This window comes from Staurois parvus, unplaced genomic scaffold (assembly GCF_062004578.1).
Source record: "Staurois parvus isolate SC_StPar_1 unplaced genomic scaffold, SC_StPar_1.0 ptg000727l, whole genome shotgun sequence".
Lineage (NCBI taxonomy): Eukaryota > Metazoa > Chordata > Amphibia > Anura > Ranidae > Staurois > Staurois parvus.
In genome coordinates, this window is record NW_028318523.1 from 5542340 (window position 1) to 5562546 (window position 20207).

Consider the following 20207-nt stretch of genomic DNA (forward strand, 5'->3'; position numbering starts at 1 on the left):
TATGAAAACAAACATACACAATAGAGAACTGTAAGTAAAATGTATGCAAGGTGCGATTCTTTTACGGTCCAGTTCATATTGGACCACAGGTGAACGGCATTCTTTGGCTTCTCCTAATGAATCGTTAAAAGTTTTGGACTCTTGAGCATTTTTTAGTGCTCCTATTGGCCTGTATACCAGTTACAGAGACGAGACAAACCATTTAACACTAATAGGGGTACTTACAACAATCCACTTTTTTTTTTATGTAAAACCTTTAAGCCACAAGGAAAAAAACATGGTTTGCTGTAACTGCTTATAACATTTCAGCTGGAGTTTGGCTTCAGTTTGTTAGATGTACTAGCAGATTTAAATACACTAACTCTTCCCTCTTCCCAGACTGACAATCCTGCTGTCCAGGGATGCCCCTATGCTCTTTCATCCAGAGTAGGGGCACTCAAAAACAGGACGTGTGTTACTAACCAGATCACAAATGAGAAACAAAGGGGGGAAAAAAAAACTAATGCAGCCAACTCATCCAAGGATTGTTAAACTGGACTATATTACACTTTTGGTTTTGGATCTATACCGCTTTCAGTATGTGGCAAGCTTAAAGGAACATGAAAACTTATATTATTAAATGTGAGCTCCAGGCAAACCCGTAAATGCTCAGATGAAATACATAATAGCAGTTTTACCAGCCAATGGCTTTTTGGTTCTGTTCATCCAATCCTGATACCGTCACATCACTGACACATAATATAGTCCTGTCAGGCAGGGCAGTAGCCCTGATTTTTTTTTTCTCTGCTGCAATTAAGAAACACTTGTAGGTCTTCTCCTTCCCCCAGTCTGTGTTTGGGTAGTGAAAAAAGAAGCATTGCAGCATAGCTGATTGTACTGTGGATTGGACAGACTGCTTGCATGTGAAAAAAAAAGAGATGCATGTATATATATATATATATATATATATATATATATATATATATATATATATATATATATATATCATGCATCTTTTTTATATATATATTTTGTTTTATTTGTTTTTCATTTTTTTTTTTTTTCATTTGGGATTCATCATCACATTTGCTGAGACAGCTATTAATAAAATGTAAACTATATATGTAGAGGTGCCTTTGCCTGTATAGAGATATTTGACATAATCCTGTATCTTGCTGTTTTGTTCAAAGTAACATAAGCTCTCACAGAAACCAGGTTGCAATTTCTCTATAAAGACCCCTTAAGCTGCCTTGTGTTGTAGATTTATTGGCTCTTTTTTGAGAAATTGGGAAGCACAGTGCCCACTTTGCCATTCTGTGTTTTCTCTACTCGTGGAATAGAGGACATTCCTCTAATTGGATCTCATGGCACAGATAAGATGAGTGCTGGTACGCTGCCCAGTGTAGATTATTGTAATGAATGAATTGTTCTATTAGGATTACTATGAAATGGGTTTTAACAAGTTCAGATTTATCAGGGAACCACAGGGGAGAGAAAGCTTTCTCAAACAATGTCTTCACATGGTACATATTAAAGGAGAGTAGGCGTCTTTTATTGGACAACTGATCCATCTTTATGTTTTTATTTTTTAATGTATTAAAGAAAAATGCTGGGCAACAAGTCCATTTTTTAGTACAATGATAATTACTCCATTATTTGTTACATCTGTTCTAATTTCAGATTGTCCTTAAAGTCACCCTGTCACAAAAAGTCCTTGCCCTGTAAAGGATAAGTTCACCTTTGGAACATGTAACATATTCCCATACCCGCTGCCGTGCTTAACACCACTCCTCCCCCCCACTCCTGACAGTATGGTTAGAAGTTTTCCCGTAATATCTGTCAGATTTGAAAATGACGTGGCCGTGCGGGGTCCGCCCACACAGCCACTTCGTTCATTCACAGAGTTCTCTGTTTGAGTGCCTACAAGTCCCAATGGCCTTAGCAGCTGTCGGCTTGTAGTTTTCAATGAACTACCACGGCGCTGTGAAGTGCCGTGGTAGTTCACTGAATCTTCCTGTCAGAATATCTGCTTGACCATACATCCTTTACAGCAAGCAGATTTTCTGACAGGTCTGCAGGAGACCTGCATGGCATCAGCGATCTACTGATCGCAGGTGCAATGCTTTACAGACTCCTTTGGACAAAAATAGTAAATGCACATTTTTTTACCTGCAAAAGGTGAACTTATCCTTTAACGAAACCAGCAGCCCATGTCTTAAAACGCTGCTGCTTTACTGTTTCCCTGCCTAGATGTGCTTCTTTACAGTCCTGATTTTGTTTTATAGTTATTTTAAGGCCTTGTAGACAGGCATACGCCAATGAGAGGGCTGTGTTTGCCTGCACAGGGATGCACAGGTTTTCGGTGCAGGTTTTCCCATTTTTGTCAATTGGGACACAATTTGAGATTGATGTGGGTGCAGGTCCCCGAACACACAATCTGCATTTAGGGAACAACACAAACGTGGTCATCAAAATAGGAGTTGTGGCTGTGTCCATGCTACTGCTGTGTCCCAAATGACATGATCGGTACTGCCTGCATGAGAATGTGTGTATATTTAAAGGGTAACTCCTAGTGGTGCACTGAAATGAAAATTCTGGTGCCGAAATCGATACCGAAAATTCAGAATGCATGTGGCCGAAAACTGGAACTGAAATGTCTGCGTATGTGGGGGTGGGGAGGCTCCAATTTTTTTTTTCTACTTTCATGTATATTTTAATTTGTTTTTTTAACTTATTTTATTGCTATCACATAAGGGACCAATAGTCCCCTATGTGATAGTATATGAGTAACAGGTCCTCTTTGTAGGGGGGAGGGGATGGGGGGCAGTGTTTGTAAGGAGCAGGTAGGAGAGGAGCAGTGTATACAGAGAGACTCCCTCACTGGCTATCACTATGTCGATGTTGGTTTTTCAATGCAATTTCCTGCTTTTATTTTTCTTCACTATAGCTCACAGAATTAGCTGTCACTTTCCCCGAGCTAAAGGAAACTTTGTTTCTTTTATCTCGGGAAAGAAATTAAAAGGAAACTGGGGGGAAAGTGACAGCTAATTCTGTGAGCTATAGTGAAGGAAAAAAAAAAAATCCGGTAATTACATTTAAAAACCAGCACTGACATATAGTGACAGCCAGCCACTGTATACACTTCTCCTCTCCTGCCTTTCTCAGCCGTTCCCCCTCCACATCTGCAGCACACACAGTCTCCTGTATTGGCTAAATTTTTCCTATTGGCAAAATGCTGATAGGGCTATTTTCGGCTGATATGTTTCGGTGGCCAAAATTTCGGTGCATCCCTAGTAACTCCACATTTGTGTGGAAAAAATAAAAAAATAAATAGTGTATGCAACTGCAACACAGTTCATATTGTAATTGAATGTTATTACTAATTACCTTTCATTTTCAATCTGCAGCTACTGTAAAGTTTTTATATGACTACCTGGAGAGGTTCTGTACATACACGGTGTACAGAACTCCTCCTAGAAATTCCTGATTGTCTAATTGGCTCACTGATTTTCCCAGAAGTCTGCACTAAGATACAAGTCAGATTTTGGGCCTCCCCTGCAACAAAAATGTCACTTTTGGTGAGATACTCCAAAAGGGAAATCGCATCTAAAGGGATTAGAGTAATTTACCTCTTTAGAGCCCTGCAGGTGCAGCTGATTGATAACTATAAAGTCACTCCCATACAGATTCACTTTACACATGGAGAAAGACAAAAAGCTATTCCTATAAATCACAGAGAGAGGAATGTTTTTTTCAACAAAAGTGGAGTTACTCTTTAAGTATGCCTGTCTGAACTCCAAGCAGATAAAAAAAACTCCAAGGATTGCCAGTGTGTATTCATTAAAAAAAATGCTAATTTATTTTTAACTACAGATGGAGATGGTGTAAGTACATGATTTAGTGAGCCAGGTAGCTAATAGTCCCTAAAAGAATTAAAGGAGCCAGGTTTTTTCCCTTTTTCTCATTGCTAATGGAGTTGACTCATAAAAAAGAAACCATATCATGCTGGCTTCTGGATTGGACAGTCTGGCTCCTGAATTCCATGTTACTTTGTCCACCAATGACCTACACCAATTAGTTGTAACTTTATGACCACCCACCTAATATTTATTGGTACACTGAAATGAAAATTCTGCACCGAAACTGATCGTTCAGGATGCACTAGGCCAAAAACCCAAATGGACAATTTTTTAAAAACATATATATATTTTATATATATATATTTCCAGTAATGTAAAGTAACCATTTTTTTTTTTTTTTTTTGAAAGTATGTACAGGTGAAACTCGAAAAATTAGAATATCATGCAAAAGTTCATTTATTTCAGGAATGCAACTTAAAAGGTGAAACTAATATATGAGAGAGACTCATTACATGCAAAGCAAGATAGTTCAAACCGTGATTTGTCATAATTGTGATGATTATGGCTTACAGCTTATTAGAACCCCAAATCCACAATCTCAGAAAATTAGAATATTACATGCAATCAATAAAACAAGGATTTTACATAGAACAATATCGGACCTCTGAAAAGTATAAGCATACATGTGTACTCAGTACTTGGTTTGGGCCCCATTTGCCGCAATGACTGCCGCAATGCAGTGTGGCATGGAAGCTATCAGCCTGTGGCACTGCTGAGGTGTTATGGAAGACCAGGATGCTTCAATAGTGGCCTTCAGCTCTTCTGCATTGTTCGGTCTCATGTCTCTCATCTTTCTCTTGGCAATGCCCCATAGATTCTCTATGGGGTTCAGGTCAGGTGAGTTTGCTGGCCAATCAAGCACAGTAATCCCATGGTCATTGAACCAGGTTTTGGTGCTTTTGACAGTGTGGGCAGGTGCCAAGTCCTGCTGGAAAATGAAGTCAGCATCCCCATAAAGCTCGTCTGCGGAAGGAAGCATGAAGTGCTCAAAAATCTCCTGGTAGATGACTGCATTGACCCTGGGCTTAATGAAGCACAGTGGACCAACACCAGCAGATGACATGGCCAAATCAATACAGACTGTGGAAACTTCACACTGGACTTCAAACATCTTGCAGTGTGTGCCTCTCCATTCTTCCTCCATACTCGGGGTCCTTGGTTTCCAAATGAGATGCAAAAGTTGCTCTCATCAGAAAAGAGGACTTTGGATCACTGAGCAACAGACAAGGTCTGTTTCTCTTTAGCCCAGGTAAGACGCTTCTGATGTTTTGTTGCTCAGGAGCAGCTTGACAAGAGGAATACGACATTTGAAGCCCATGTCCAGGATCTGTCTGTGTAAGGTGGCCCTTGATGCACTGACTCCAGCCTCAGTCCACTCCTTGTGACAGTCCCCAACACTTTTGAATGGCCTTTTCCTGACAATTCTGTCCAGGCTGCGGTCATCCTTGCTGCTTGTGCACCTTTTTCTTCCACGCTTTTCCTTTCCACATAACTTTCTATAAATGTGCTTTGATACAGCACTTTGGGAACATCCAACTTCTTTTGCAATTACCTTTTGAGGCTTTCCCTCCTTATGGAGGGTGTCAATGATGGTTTTCTGCACAACTGTCAGGTCAGCAGTCTCATGATTGTGATTCCTACTGAACCAGACTGAGAGACCATTTAAAGGCTCAGGAATCCTTTGCAGGTGTTATGACTTAATTAGCTGATTAAAGTGGGACACTTTGAGCCAAGAATATTGCACCTTTTCACAATATTCTCATTTTCTGAGATTGTGGATTTGGGGTTTTCATGAGCTGTAAGCCATAATCATCACAATTATGACAAATCACGGCTTGAACTATCTTGCTTTGCATTTAATGAGTCTATCTCATATATTAGTTTCACCTTTTAAGTTGCATTACTGAAATAAATGAACTTTTGCACGATGTTCTCATTTTTTGAGTTTCACCTGTATATGCTGCACAATAATTTAAAGGATAAGTTCACCTTTTGACAAAAAACAGTAAAGACACTTTTTTTTTTGGAAGGTTAAAAAATATGTGCATTTATTATTTTTTGTTGCAGGAGCCTGGAAAGCATTGTACCAGCGATCAGCAGATTGCTGGTGCCATGCAGGTCTCCTGCAGACCTGTCAGTAAATCTGCTTTGCCTATACATCCCATATGTGCAGGCTGACGCACTCTGACAGGAAGAATCAATGAAATACCACAGCGCTGTGGTAGTTTGAGAACTACAAGCCAATAGCCGCTAAAGCTGTTGAGACTTGTTGATTTCTCATTTACAGAATACTGTGAATGAGTGACGTGGCCACGATTTTTAACACATTTTGACAGCTAGCGGGAAGAGAAGATCCCCCGTTAGCTGTCAAAGCAGGTAGGAGCGAGGGCCAGTCCTTTCATAAAATGTTGCATGTTACACCCTGAATATGAGTGTAACATGTTATGAAAGGTGAACTTATCCTTCTGCAAAACACTGATAAGCCTGTTTTTTGGCCAATAAAGTTAGGCGGCATATACTATGTATCAGTGCATCACTACTAATATTGTACAGATCCCCATTTTACAGCCAAAACAACCCTGACCTTTTGAGACATGCATGCCACTAGACCTCTGAAGGTATGCTGTGGTATACTGCGCCATCAGTAGCAGATTCTTTAAGTCCTGTAAGTTGCAGGGTGGGGCCTCCATGGATTGGACTTGTTTTTCCAGCACATTTTACAGATATTCGATTCCATTAAGAGGTGGAGAATTTGAAGGCCAAGTCATCACCTCAAACCATACTGGATTCATTTTTGTAATGTGTCAGGGTGCATTATCCTGCTGAGAGGTCAATGCCATCATGGAATACAGTTTCCATGAAGGGGTGTACTTGGTCACCAACAATGTCTAGGTCGGTGGTATATGTGAAGTAACAGCCAAAGATTTCCTAGCAAAACACTGGCTTGTTTTTTTCCCATACTGCATTCTGGTGCCATCCCTTCCCCAGGTAAGCGATGCGCACACACCTGGCCATCCACATGATGTAAAAGAAAACCTGAGTTGTCAGACCAGACCAGCTTCTTTCATTGCTCTGTGGTCCAGTTCTGATGCTCACATGCCCATTGTGCTTTTGGCTGTGGACACGGGGCAGCATTGGCACCCTGACCCTTCTAGGTTATGCAGCCTCATACACAACAAACTACAAAACCCATTTTTTTCTGCTTTTAACACATCAACTTCAGGGACAACTTGTTTACCTGCTGCCTAAAATATACGACGACTTTCAGATGCCATTGTAACGAGATTTACTTAACCTGTCAGAGGGCATGAATGTATGGCTGATCGATGAAAATTGTGAATAGTTTCTTCTCGTTGAGTTTTGACATGCACAGAAACATGGCTCTGAACTGTTCTGGGTCTATTGCAGTTTCATCCTGCATTGTGTTTGCATAGCAACCTCAATATGAAATGCGAAGAGTGTCTATCCAACATACACCACCATCCATTAGTGCAGGAACACTTTTACTATGTGCTTAGACATTCATTTTTTCTCTTTTTAGACCTTACCACTATCTTGCAACAAAAGTAATGTGAAACGCACTAGCTTCCATCTTGTGACCCATTCCTTGGCACCCATCAACTGGTCTTCTAATGACATGCACTGTGGACGATTGATGGCAGACAGCTAGGTGCATTGTGGGAAACCAGTGCCAGCCAGCGAGGTGCATTGTGGGAAACCAGTGCCAGCCAGCGAGGTGCATTGTGGGAAACCAGTGCCAGCCAGCGAGGTGCATTGTGGGAAACCAGTGCCAGCCAGCGAGGTGCATTGTGGGAAGACAGTGCCAGCCAGCGAGGTGCATTGTGGGAAACCAGTGCCAGCCAGCGAGGTGCATTGTGGAAAACCAGTGCCAGCCAGCGAGGTGCATTGTGGGAAGCCAGTGCCAGCCAGCGAGGTGCATTGTGGGAAGCCAGTGCCAGCCAACGAGGTGCATTGTGGGAAGCCAGTGCCAGCCAGCGAGGTGCATTGTGGGAAGCCAGTGCCAGGCAGCGAGGTGCATTGTGGGAAGCCAGTGCCAGCCAGCGAGGTGCATTGTGGGAAACCAATGCCAGCCAGTGCGGTGCATTATGAGAACTAATAGGGTGCATTGTGGACATATATTATCAGCTGGCAAGGTTCATTTTGGGCAACTAATGTCAGTCAGTGAGCTGTATTGCAGGGAACTCATGTCAAGCAGCAAAGGGCATTGTGGGAAAATAGTGTCAGCCAACAAGGTGCATCGTGGGACACTGTTGCGGAGAACTGATATCAGCCAGTGGGGTACATTGTGGGGAACTGATTTTAGCCAGAGAAGTTCATAGTTGGGAATGAATGTAAGCAAGAACAGTACATGTGGGAACTTTGCCAGCAAGTTTGTAAAGCTATGTTGTTCAGACTGATGAATCTGCTATTATCAGTGCTCCACAGGGTATAGCATCACCAGGCCACATGAGCAGTGCTAAGAAATGGTTCAGTTGGCAGAAGTGGTCACCTTCCAAAATTGTTCCCTTGTTAGGTAGTTTTAAGATGCTTCAAATATTACTGTATAAGGTATTCTTTAGCCTATTTTATTTATTTTTTATGTCTGACTTTTACTTTGGGTATAGGTGTACTTTACATTTTTTCCATCATACACTGTTTACATACATAGGCAGTGCAAAGAGCACTATTAGAGTTCAGTAACTAATGGTGACCGAAGTCTCAAAGAGCCCAAAGTGCCTCCAACCGCAATGTACTCATCAGCGCTCCTTGTACTGCCATGTTAAATAAGCTGATGATAGTTAATCCATGTGCTGCTTTTTATCATCTTCTGTTTCTACTTTGTGATGCCATTGCTAAACCGATACTTGGTGCATTGCTGTCAATGCTGGTTTTGGTGATTTTTATAGCACGTGGCGATTTTGAGCTCCAAGGCATTCCTCTTTTCTCATCACCATGGGACACGACAGCGTTAACAGGTTTAGTTGGCCAGAAAATGATGCTCTTTGTATGCCGTTTTGTGTCTCGATCTGTTTTCTTTATTTTCTTCTGTCGTAAATTACTATGATGTGGCACATGGAATAATATGTCCGTGAAGAGATGCTTTATTATTTGGAGAATTCAATTTCAGTGGCCATTTGTCATTGTGTATCTGTGTGTTTTATATTCCTGCTCTCCTCACTTGGCTGCGATGGGTCATTATTCTGTCTCCACAGATAACAAAGCGCTTGGTCCAGGATGGCTCCAGCCTCCAAAAACTTTCAAGTGAAACTGGTAGCGTTTCAATTTCTGTGATTGTAACGTATCTGTAAATCACTTCTCATGTGTAATGGTGGTAGGCGGCGGGGATTACAACTGTAAACTGTGATTGCTACTTTTTTCAAAGAAAAGTGGATGCAAACTAAAAATAATCCTTTTACAGCCAGTTGGGTGATTTTGTTTTGCATATTTTACATGCAGAGTGTATGCAATTACTAATGACGTTTATGGTAAATACATGTTCATGATATACATAAAGAAAATATTATTTTACAGTTGTAATCTTTGCTGGCAAACCACAAGATTATATTTTCCTTTTAATGCATTTTATTGTTTTTATTGTTTTGTTCTGTCCCCAGTTTATTCAGGTGGATAAAGTTGGCCATACACTATTAGGATTTTGTTTTGTAGTTTTTTCATTTTAAGAACTTTCGTTTAATTTTCTAATTGTTGGTGGGGTCAAATTGACGTTTCTATCAACTGCAGTGATAAACGAACAAATTTCCAACAGTGAATGTGGTTTTCATTTGGGAAATTACATTCGTGCCAATATCAAATGATAAAAGCGACCAAAATTTTGATAGGAGTTTCATACAAGTGTTCTAAAATCCACTAGTGTATAGCCAGCTTTAGACTGTGTGCCAAATGTTGTCAGCCATAGTAAACAATTAGATACTCTATCTGCTTACAATACTAAGGTGACCTAAAATAGGGAAATTGATTGGGTGATTTTTCAATTTTCAATTCTTGTGGCAATAATTACCAGTCATAGTATTTTATACTTAAAGCAGAACTGCACTCATTCTGAGCACCACAAACCAAAAGCGGTTTATTTTTTATGTTCAAAAACTCCCCCCATCCATCCATGTCTCCATACTTTTATTTTGCTGAGAATTCATTTTGAGAAATACCCTCTAGCATTTCTGACTCTGGCCATCTTGAGTAAGGGTAGATGATTCATGCATCATTTACTTCCTGGAATCCTTCTGCCCTTAGCTTAGGCATACAGGCAGGAGGGTGCACTTAGCTGAGAAAACCTCTCCTGAAGACCCCTGAGATGAATAACATCATTTTCCTAGGCTTGGAAACTATGAAGTAATTGAATGTAAAAAAAAAAACCTTTAAAACAAGTAGATAGGAAAGAATATCCTATCTATTTACTAATGCTAGCAGTATAAGGATTCAGTATAGTCATTGTTGATTGAGAGAGTGAAGTTCAACTTTAAATGAACAAACCGTAGGATATTTGTTAATACAGTGACACTAAACTCTGTCAAAACCCATGGCTCTGCTCCAGACTTGCTACTTTTCATCCCACATGGACAGCCTGTCTCCACTCTCAAAAGTGTGAAAGGTATAAGTTGTACTCCAGAACTTGGCTCTTCTTTCTTTGTTGAATTTGTTAAAAAAAAACGTATGCTTTGATGTCTCTACCCACAACAGTGGCATGTTTCACCACTGCTGGCTTACTCACAAGGGTAGGGGAAGTCCTTATCCTTCCCCTATCCTTGTGAGCAAGCCAGAAGTGGTGAAACGCATGAAGGAAGGTTGGTTTGGGGTGGAGACATCCGTGATTGCAGTCATTTGTTGACTTTTTAACCACAGAAGGAAGAGCTAAGTTCTGGAATGCGTCTTATATTTTTCATACTTTTGATTCTAAACTTTGGTTTAAAAAGAAGGAAAATCCAAATGCTCTATGTATTCTTAATTTTAAAATGTATCTTCTGTTGCTTTGAACTTCCTCCAAATTCCTTTTTTCTTGTTTCCTGTTAGAGTGTGGCTATGTTTGCTTCTCCGTGGTCCCACAGTATGTAAGAATGTAGTCGCCCTCTTTTGTTTGCTTCCAAGATGGACTAGGGACCATAATCCATAGTCCATCTTTGGGTCAAGCAAGAGAGGGTGGCTACACTCCTACATACAGATTGACTATGGAGCACGCATGTAATCACCCTCAAACAAGAAGTCCGATCACAGCAAGAAAAACAAAGGAATTTGTAGTTTTAGTGGAGGCTGAGAGCAGTAGAGGGGACTTTTCTGAGTTAAGAATATATATTTGTATATAATTTCTATTTAAACCAAAGTTTAGTGTTACTTTAAAGAAAGGTCATGAGAGAAATTTGCCCAGTTGGAGTAAACAGTGGTATTAGGAGGAGGAATAATGCCCCGTCTTTGGTATTAGTGGGAGGATTGGTGCCCCATCGTTGACGTCAGTGGGAGGATTGGTGCCCCATCGTTGACGTCAGTGGGAGGATTGGTGCCCCATCATTGGTGTCAGTGGGAAGGAATAGTGCACCATCATTGGTGTCAGTGGGAAGGAATAGTGCCCCATCATTGGTGTCAGTGGGAAGGAATAGTGCCCCATCATTGGTGTCAGTGGGAAGAATAGTGCCCCATCATTGGTGTCAGTGGGAAGGAATAGTGCCCCATGATTGGTGTCAGTGGGAAGGAATAATGCCCCCTCATTGGTGTCAGTGGGAAGAATAGTGCCCCATCATTGGTGTCAGTGGGAGAGTGACCATGCCCTGTCCGTTTCCCATTTGTACTCTTTTGTTGTCACATGCTTTCCAAGTAGAAACCACAAATGGTCTGCTATAATCACCATCGGGAATCCTGCCCTGAGAAAAGTCATGCAGCCTTCACTGGAGTATATGTAGACAAGTGGCTGCAAAGAGATCAAGATAAAAAAGAATTGCGAAAGGGGGCAAATAAAACTTGCTTCCTGTAAGATTTTACATGCATGATCTCTTTAGGTATGTGTAAGTAAGACCTGGGATTCTTCCCAGTGTCCTCAGATATAACGAGCATTCTTCCTAGTGACCATTGCACTCATTTAGGATGAGCTTTAGCTGTAGCATTTGTTATTAGGGGTTCCCTTAGACTGGAGAGTTATTTTAAGGGTTCCTCCATGTTCTGAAGGTTAAAAAAGACTGCTTTAGGAGAAGCCCATATAAAGACAGACTCTGATACTTAACGCATATGTAGACTCTTAACAATACCTTTCTCTTATTTGCTCCTTTTCGATCTGTTAATACATATTCCATTAAAGCATTTTATTATACTGTATCTACTACTAAATGAAGTGCACTTTAGAATGAATTTAAATCCCAAAACAATATTAGGTGTATTGCAGCATTTTTTCAAGGCAAGCCAGAAATCTTGTGAGCTGATAACTTCCTGTACTCTCTGCCTCTGGACTATTATCAGCATGATTCCCTGCAATCTCCATGGACTACAAGACACCTCCCTCTGTTATGGAGATGAGAAGAGGTGTTACGTCGTCCTAACACACTTAGTCCTTGGGTGACAAGGCTGCTCTGCAGAATTGTAACCCGAATATAGGAAGTGAGTTAATGGCAGGATTTACCAGGTTCTTAGGTTTAAGCATGCTTTAATGACATTTGTAAGGAAAACACATTTAATCATTTTAAACCTTTGAAGTGGAATTAAAGTTCCACTGTAACTTACTGTGAACAGGTAGGCTTTTTTTTTTTTAATTGTAGAAAAGTGTTAATTTTGACATCAAATTTCGATTTAGTTTTAGTCAGTTTTTTGACTAAAATACCATTTTAGTTGTCGTATGTTAGTCATCTGAGTTGTTTTAGTCGACTGAAATCTCCAGGACGTTTTAGTCGACTAATTTCTACTGAGTTTAGTTAAATTGTAGTGCATTATTAATGCATTTCTCTAGAATTTTAAAACTCATTATATACTCCTTGAGCAAAAATCTAATAAATAGTCATCATTTATGGAATTAAGGTTTGAACAAACGACACAGACACAGATTTAGCCTTTCTATAACATCTTTATAAGTAAAACCAAGTTTTGTTACAAGAAATGTCCCTCCCTCACATTTTCATAACATTTTCTTTCATTGACGAAAATTATGAGAAATATTTTTGTCCATGAAATTAAAAGTACAGCCAAAGCTTTTTTGGCTGTACTCCTGTAGATTACAGGAGTGCAGTTCGTTCTACACTCCTGTTACCCATTTTTAGCTGACAGCGGGCTGAAGGCTGACGTCACTCAGCCGGTCCAGGCTGGGTAAAGATCCCGACTTCAAAGTTGGGATCAACCCCAGAGTCTGGAGTGGCAGTTGGCTCAGCCTCTCTGCGAGTCTCTGAAAGCCTGAGACAGCCGCTCCCTCTCCCTCCCCAGCCCAGCACTACAGTGAGTTCTCACCCTTTAGAGCCAATGTGGGACAGATTCAGCATTGGACCGATGCTCCATCCACCTAGGTAGGTATGATTTAAAAAAAATAAAATAAAATAAATAAAGACCATACTTTTTAACACTTAATACACCTACCTGCATGATCACAGTGATCCCCGCAATGTAAGCTGAGCTGTGCAGCTCCGCTTATAGCGGCCAGCCCAATCCTGTTGCTGAGAGGACTAGCTCCTGCACATGCAGTGGAGTGACATCATCCTGCACCGGCAATGAAGAGGCCCAAAAACCAGCACACAGGGGAAGACACAGGCGCCGGAGGGACTGTTGGAAAGGTGAGTATCTCTGCCTTTAATTTCACTTTAATTATTACAAACGAAAAAAAAATAAATATATATATATATATATATTTATCTATAATTAAATATATAAATAAAATGCAAACACTATATATTTAAATTTTAAATGCATAACATTGTTTTTATTATTTCTGCCTGGAGTTCAGGAAAAAAAAACTCCAGAATGATCAAATAAAGCTATATATAAAATATTTATACTGTATGGTGTTATTAGTCAGGTAATAATATAGATATACATCTCTAACACCTATATCTCCTGGGATTGGGCTTTGTTTGCATAGCTCTCCTACAGTGCAGAGAGAAGGGGAGGGGGGGACGGAGCCAGATTGAAGTAAGACTGGTAGTGAAAAGCTGTCAGTGGCTCTGAAAATAATTAGCATTCCTTTCACTCACCAGTTAGATATGTGCTCCCAAACCACATAATCTCTATGCCTCAGTGATCATTGTTGCCATTCCAGCCTCTCATCAGGGTGACATCTCACACCAAAATGATTTCTTATAAATTAATCTTGATAACATGACAGTTCCAGTAATTTCACTAGAACGCTTTCTCTCTCTCTCTCTCTTTTTTTTTTTTTTTTTGTTTCTTTTTCTTCCTTCGACAGAATATGTTGGCTATTTTCTGTACGGCTTGATTGACAGCATGAGTGGCTCAGTGGTACAAGTCAAAGAAGAACATCTGAAACAATACTTCTATCAGCTTAAGCAGATGGTACCATTTTCATTTTTTCCCCCTACATAATGTCTGTCCTGCCTGACATGTATCTATTAGCTTTTTTAAATTGCTGCTTTTAAGTCGAACCCGACCACTTCTCAATGTCATGGCGGGAGCTGGAGACTTAAATTATGTTGGAGATAATTTCTGTTAGACAGATTTCACTTAGTCTGTATTTTAAAACTAATATATATCTTTTTTTTTTTTTTTTTTCCTGTCTCTCTTTATGGAATAGGAAGTTGGCATTGGCCCAGAAAAGGCTGAAAAAATAATTCAGTTGTTGACAACTCGTAATGCTCCTCTGTTAATTGAGGTTTGTGCTTTTTTTTTTTTTTTTATGCTTTTATTATTTTTATAATGAAAGGTGCACTCTGGGAATTTTGCTAAAAGCAAGGCTTGCTGTGCTCCCACACCCCTGCCGTGAAAGGGTTAGGCTAGGGGGCGCTGAACAGGCTGTGCAGTTATCTGACTTCCCGCTCCAGTGCACTCCTCCTCTTCCTTGAAGCTCCAGTCTGTGGGTGGAGTCTCAGTGATTCACCCTTTATTGAATGTGATGCTGGGGCAATTATGTGATCACAGACTGAAATGCCGATGTTCGTTTTTTACCATAGTGGCGAGAAAATTTGAAGGAGCAGGAGAAAATTTTTCTCTAATGTACGAATTTCTAACAGTATATGTGGTTTTCATTAAGTAAAGTCCATTCATTCCAAAATTAAACATTAAAGCAAATGAAATAATGAACTACTTCGAAACGACCTTCAAATATTTGGAGTATTTTTATTTGAAAGTTTGCTAGTGTATATAAAGCAAAATTCTCCTTATCTGTGCACACCTAGATTTAGTGAGCATTTAACCCTTGCAACATAGGGGGGAGGGGCACTGTAATGGTTCTTTTTGTCATTCCTGTAACTCTATTTGCATATATATATATATATATATATATATATATATATATATATATATATATATATATATGCTCCCCTTGTGTCATTTGGGTGAGAATCTCCAGATGCATGCTGGTACTTTCTGACTCTTAATTTGCATTCTTGCTTTAGGGTGATGGCTGACTTTTGCTAAAGGGAAGTGGCAAAGGAATGGCTATGCTCATCCATCCTACTAAAAGGATGTGCATTGTTCTTGCAAAATGTGCATACTCCTACATGTGCTTGCACAGTGGCTTTGCACAGTGCTGTGGAGGATACTATGGCATTTGTGGTCCTGACAGCCTTTAAACCATGTTAGCTGCTTCTGCTATACTCTTGAATAGAATGTGACCAGAATATTTGTTATTTTAAGTAGAACTGTGTCCAGTCAATGGTCATGCCAATATGCACACATTCCCAACCAGGGAATGCGCTTTTAAACAAACCCCCAATTATCTCTGTAGCTGCAGGTACTGTGAAGCACCTCCTCCCCAAATGTTTACAGTAAAAAAGTTCTATTTACTTCTTTTTTTTTTCCCAGCATCTTAGCCCCCCTCCCCCTAATGACTTGTCAGCTCTCTGATCTCTAATGTAAAACGCATGCTCTGAATGGGGGGGAAGCAGAGTGCAGAAATTCATTTTTAGGACTTTACTGCTTATCTGGCCTGTGTGGGAATGGATTGCTCCACAGTAGCTGCAGTGGCTTGTTAGGGTGTATCAAAAAGTATTTTAACTGCTTGTTAAAAAAAAAAAAAGTAAATATTTGAATGTCAATAGCCTGGCCATAGGTAAATTTCAAAGTCTGAGAGTGTTTCCCGGGACATCAGCTTGGTGTAGCAGGATGTCACGTTCATGCTGCCCATAATGTCTGGATTCCTACATGCTTGTGCATGTAGTTTGGAGTGTTGGGCTTGATATGTTCTATTATATACAAATCACGTTCAGAAACTACTGCACAGGGGAAAGGAAGTTGCGGGAGAATAAAGTGAATTAAAAAAATGAGGAAAGCACGAGGCACAGAAGAGGTGACTATTAAGGTTCCAACTAAACAGTCATATATTTTTATTTCCCAGATATTGCTTGCACTTTGTCATTTGTTTCATGATTATATTTTATTAATAAATTAACATTTTGCCTCATGACATGTGCAGTCAGGATCTTTGTTTAAATAGGGATTGGTAGCAAACACAGCTAGGGGGATATGGGAAGAGGGTGCTTTTTTTGAATAGAACAATTCAGCCGCATGCACACTGGGTGTTTTCGACTCTGCTGTTAGGAGCGTCTGTTTTTTTGGGGGGTTTTTTCTCTGCCTCTAAACACCCATACATGTTAGTCTGTTGTCCATGTGCCTATAGACTTTTGGAGGCAGACAAAAAAAACCACTGCCAGCGCATCCAGGAGCAGTGGGGTTTTGTCAGAAAGAAATGCTTGACTCCTGTAAATGTCTGTAGTTGCATGTTATCAGCTAGGCGCATTTAGTGCTCAGGCAACCCCTGCTAAAAATTATTACATCTACAACTCATGATACATTAGTCATTAATGTGATGGGCGAAGGGATGAGTTCGCCTTACACTTTATTCAATTAATATAACGCTTTAGTGGTTATTGGGAAGAATTTCCCCATTATGGATGATTGGTGTCAGTGGGAACTTATCTGAGAGGCAAAACTGGTCATTGCTGAAGGAACCCCTAGCAACCTTTTGGAGAAACCCTGAGCTAGTCTGTTCTCAGGTCAGTAATCTGTGATCTCCGATCAAATCTATTTCAAGTGCAAGTTTTGAATCTTCTGAATATATGCATACATGTTTATACATTCTGTGGAAAGTTGATTAATTCTTCATTGATCAGATTTGTTTATTTATGCTAAACAGAAGTTTTCCTGTTTCAGTCATCACTAGGCATAATTTGAGCTGGCAAGGAGGTAAAAATAGATGGATTTTAAAAAAATGTGATTTTTTTTTTTTTCCCTGATTTTTATGGCCTTGTTATTATTGTATTATATAATGAATGTTTTTTTTTTTTATTTTTTAGGTTGTAAAGCAATTGGTCTCTTCACAACAATTTAATCACAAGGTAAGCAGTGTGCACCTCTTTGCCAAACAATTTGTTAAAGGATAAGTTCGTCTTTTTGTAAAAAATAATAAATGCACTTTTTTGCAAGTATTATTTATTATTTTTTTGTCTGTGGGATGTACGAGCAAGCAGATATACTGAGTGGAAGAGATAATGCACTTACCCCAGCATTCCACAGCGCCGGGGTAGTTCATTGAAAACTACAAGCTGACAGCCACTAAAGATGTTGGGACTTGTAGTCTCTCATTCACAGAGGACTGTGAATGAGTGATGCAGCCGGATCCCCCGCTAGCTGTTAAAGCAGGGAGCAGGGGCTGGTCTGATCGTGACATGTTTCATGTTACACCCTTAATATGGGTGTAACAGTTTCAAAAAGGTGAACTTATCCTTTATTTTGTTTTAAAGTGACTGTCACTTCATAAAGAAACTAAACCGGCTAAGGAACTGCTTACCCCTCCTGCTGGTCACTCTGCTGTCTTTCTGAGAATGTTTCTGAAGACTTTTCCAAGTGGCTTGAATTTCTGTCCGCCTGCTGCGTGTTGTAGTTTCTTCCCCCAGCCCTTGTATCACTACTGTGTCTTTTAATGATGTAGGGGCTTGTGGATTAAACCATTGTTTGCAGCTGGGGAATTAAGCATTCAAAAATTATGAAAATGAGAGATGGAAAAGTTGTTTTTACTTATCAATTGAAACAGTGGTATTTGGCAGTACAGGAGGATGACGTATTTATTTTCTTTGCAATCAGAAAAACTTGCCTCTTTTCCAGTGGCCCATTGCCCGTGATGTCCCTCATCAGCATCTTCTCCCTGGACTTCCTATTATTCATCTGGCTTGTTCTACAAGCTAAACAGTGACCACAAGCAAAGAAACCTTTGGGATCCAGAAAAGTAAATTGTCTTTTGGGGGGGGGGGTCCTAAAACTTTGTTAATAACACGATCCCTAAAACTTGGAGCCTTTCTATAAATAAAGGTGGGTCTGTCTGGGAGTATTGGACCTAATGCTCTATTTTCAAGACTGACCAATATTTACAAAATATCTCCTCCACATCTTTATATTGTGTATGAAATCTGGAAATGCACAAGCACAAATAGATTTTATTTACACCTTAGTATTAGAGTGCAGAGTGTGTTTTGTTTTTATAACCCAAGAGTATTTGACATTCAGTGTCCCTCAGTGGGCTCAAGAAAGGATTTTATGATGATTACAAAAAAATAATTTATTCTAAACAAGCAGAAAAATAGCTTTATGGCAATCCCTCACCCAACTCATTAGCTACTTTAGTGTGAAGTAATTCAAAAATCACGATTGGGCTCTAAAGTTGGTTTCTAAAAGCTGAGAAACTCCTGCTGGTTATTTATATTAGAGGAATGGTAGGCTTTGCTGATTTTCCCTCCTTAATAAAACAAAGATTGACTTGAATTTCAGTGCCTGTGTTGTGAACGTTAAAGCAAAAAAATCATGTCTTCGATAATCTCTACGAAGCAGAGGTGTTTTATTGCTTGTTCAGAATATGTCAATATTTAACTGTGCTGTTGGCAAAGGTTCATATTAGATGTTATTAAAGTCAAGTATGGCAGATCTGACACAAGGGAGTCTGAGACCAAAGGAACTTCAATCTCACTCTGCTGTTGGAGTCAGTCTTCGTTCATTGATACTATGGGGCACCAAACTGATTCTAAAGCAACATCTGATTTCTCACTTAGTCCTGGGGCTATTTCATCCAGTGGCCTTGTGCCAGAGGTGGAATTTTCTCCAACCATTACCACAGTGTTGGATCTATTGACAGTTATCTGCAAGGATTTTGCAGCTGAGAGACCATAAACTGCCTAGGTCTCTTTCCCCACTGAAGTTAAATTGTGAGTTTCCTTTGCCCTCCTGCTGGAGATAGAGGAGGAAGTGGAAGAAAATTCCTAGAATGAGGTCACCTCTGATGCAGAGCAATGCTCTGTGGGGGACACTCTGACCTCTGCTTTCTCCCACCCTTAAAGCACCACGGTGAGTCTCCTCATGGAGATGGTCTGCAAATACCTAAAGATTTTACTGCCTGGTTCTTCCGAGCTAAACTCGATGGGTTTGGTATCATTGATTCAGGGGACCTGATGATAAAATGAAGCTCAAATGCATGTAAATGTCCTGGAACTAAAGAAGTCAGGCCACTTTTCAAGCAACTAAGCTTTATTTGACTTGTGAAGAACTTTACCTTCCACCCTGTAGACATTTCGTATTATAGATATTGAAGATTGTTAGACGGCTTGATCCCAGGGGGTGATCCTCCCCCAGGATGCGTTTCATGGAATTTGTGTTTGATGGATACCAGATGTGGACCTTCTGGCATCCAGGTTCAACCACAGCCTGGACAGGTTCATGTCCAGGACTAGGGATCTTCAGGGTGGGTGCCCTGGTCACCCTATGAATCTGTTCAAACCCATGTCTTGTTGCACTGAATTGGCCCAGGTGGGCATGGTACTGGGATATAATCAGACCCCTACCAGACTCTGTGTACCCTACTGGACAGTCTGGACCTTCTGTCACAAGGTCCCTTGCTAAATCCTACTTTACAGATCCTACTTTACAGATGCTACCTTTGTCCGCCTGACTGTTGAAGCCCACGTCTTGAAAGACTGGGGACTTTAGAACTGATTCCAAACTTGTTGAAGGCTTAAAAGCCCTCATCTTGCAAGGTTTCCATTGTGGAATGCTTACTTTGCTGGGTGTGAAAAGGGGGAGCAGCATCGTAGAAAGTAATTTGCGGCACTGCTTTTATACTCTTTCTAGTTGGGACTGGACAAGTCGTTAGCCTTTAAGGACTAGCAAAGG

At 40.2% G+C, this 20207-nt stretch overlaps 1 protein-coding gene across 1 annotated transcript in view; it reads left to right on the top strand.

The window, feature by feature from the left end:
• Nucleotides 1-20207, top strand: part of LOC149445344 (leucine-rich PPR motif-containing protein, mitochondrial-like) — a 164207-nt gene that overhangs the window by 101193 nt on the left and 42807 nt on the right. The window contains exons 16-19 of the mRNA XM_089653936.1: nucleotides 9113-9170; nucleotides 14284-14390; nucleotides 14629-14706; nucleotides 17348-17389. Of these exons, the coding sequence (XP_089510062.1) occupies nucleotides 9113-9170; nucleotides 14284-14390; nucleotides 14629-14706; nucleotides 17348-17389 (285 nt within the window). The remainder of the gene's footprint in view (nucleotides 1-9112; nucleotides 9171-14283; nucleotides 14391-14628; nucleotides 14707-17347; nucleotides 17390-20207) is intronic.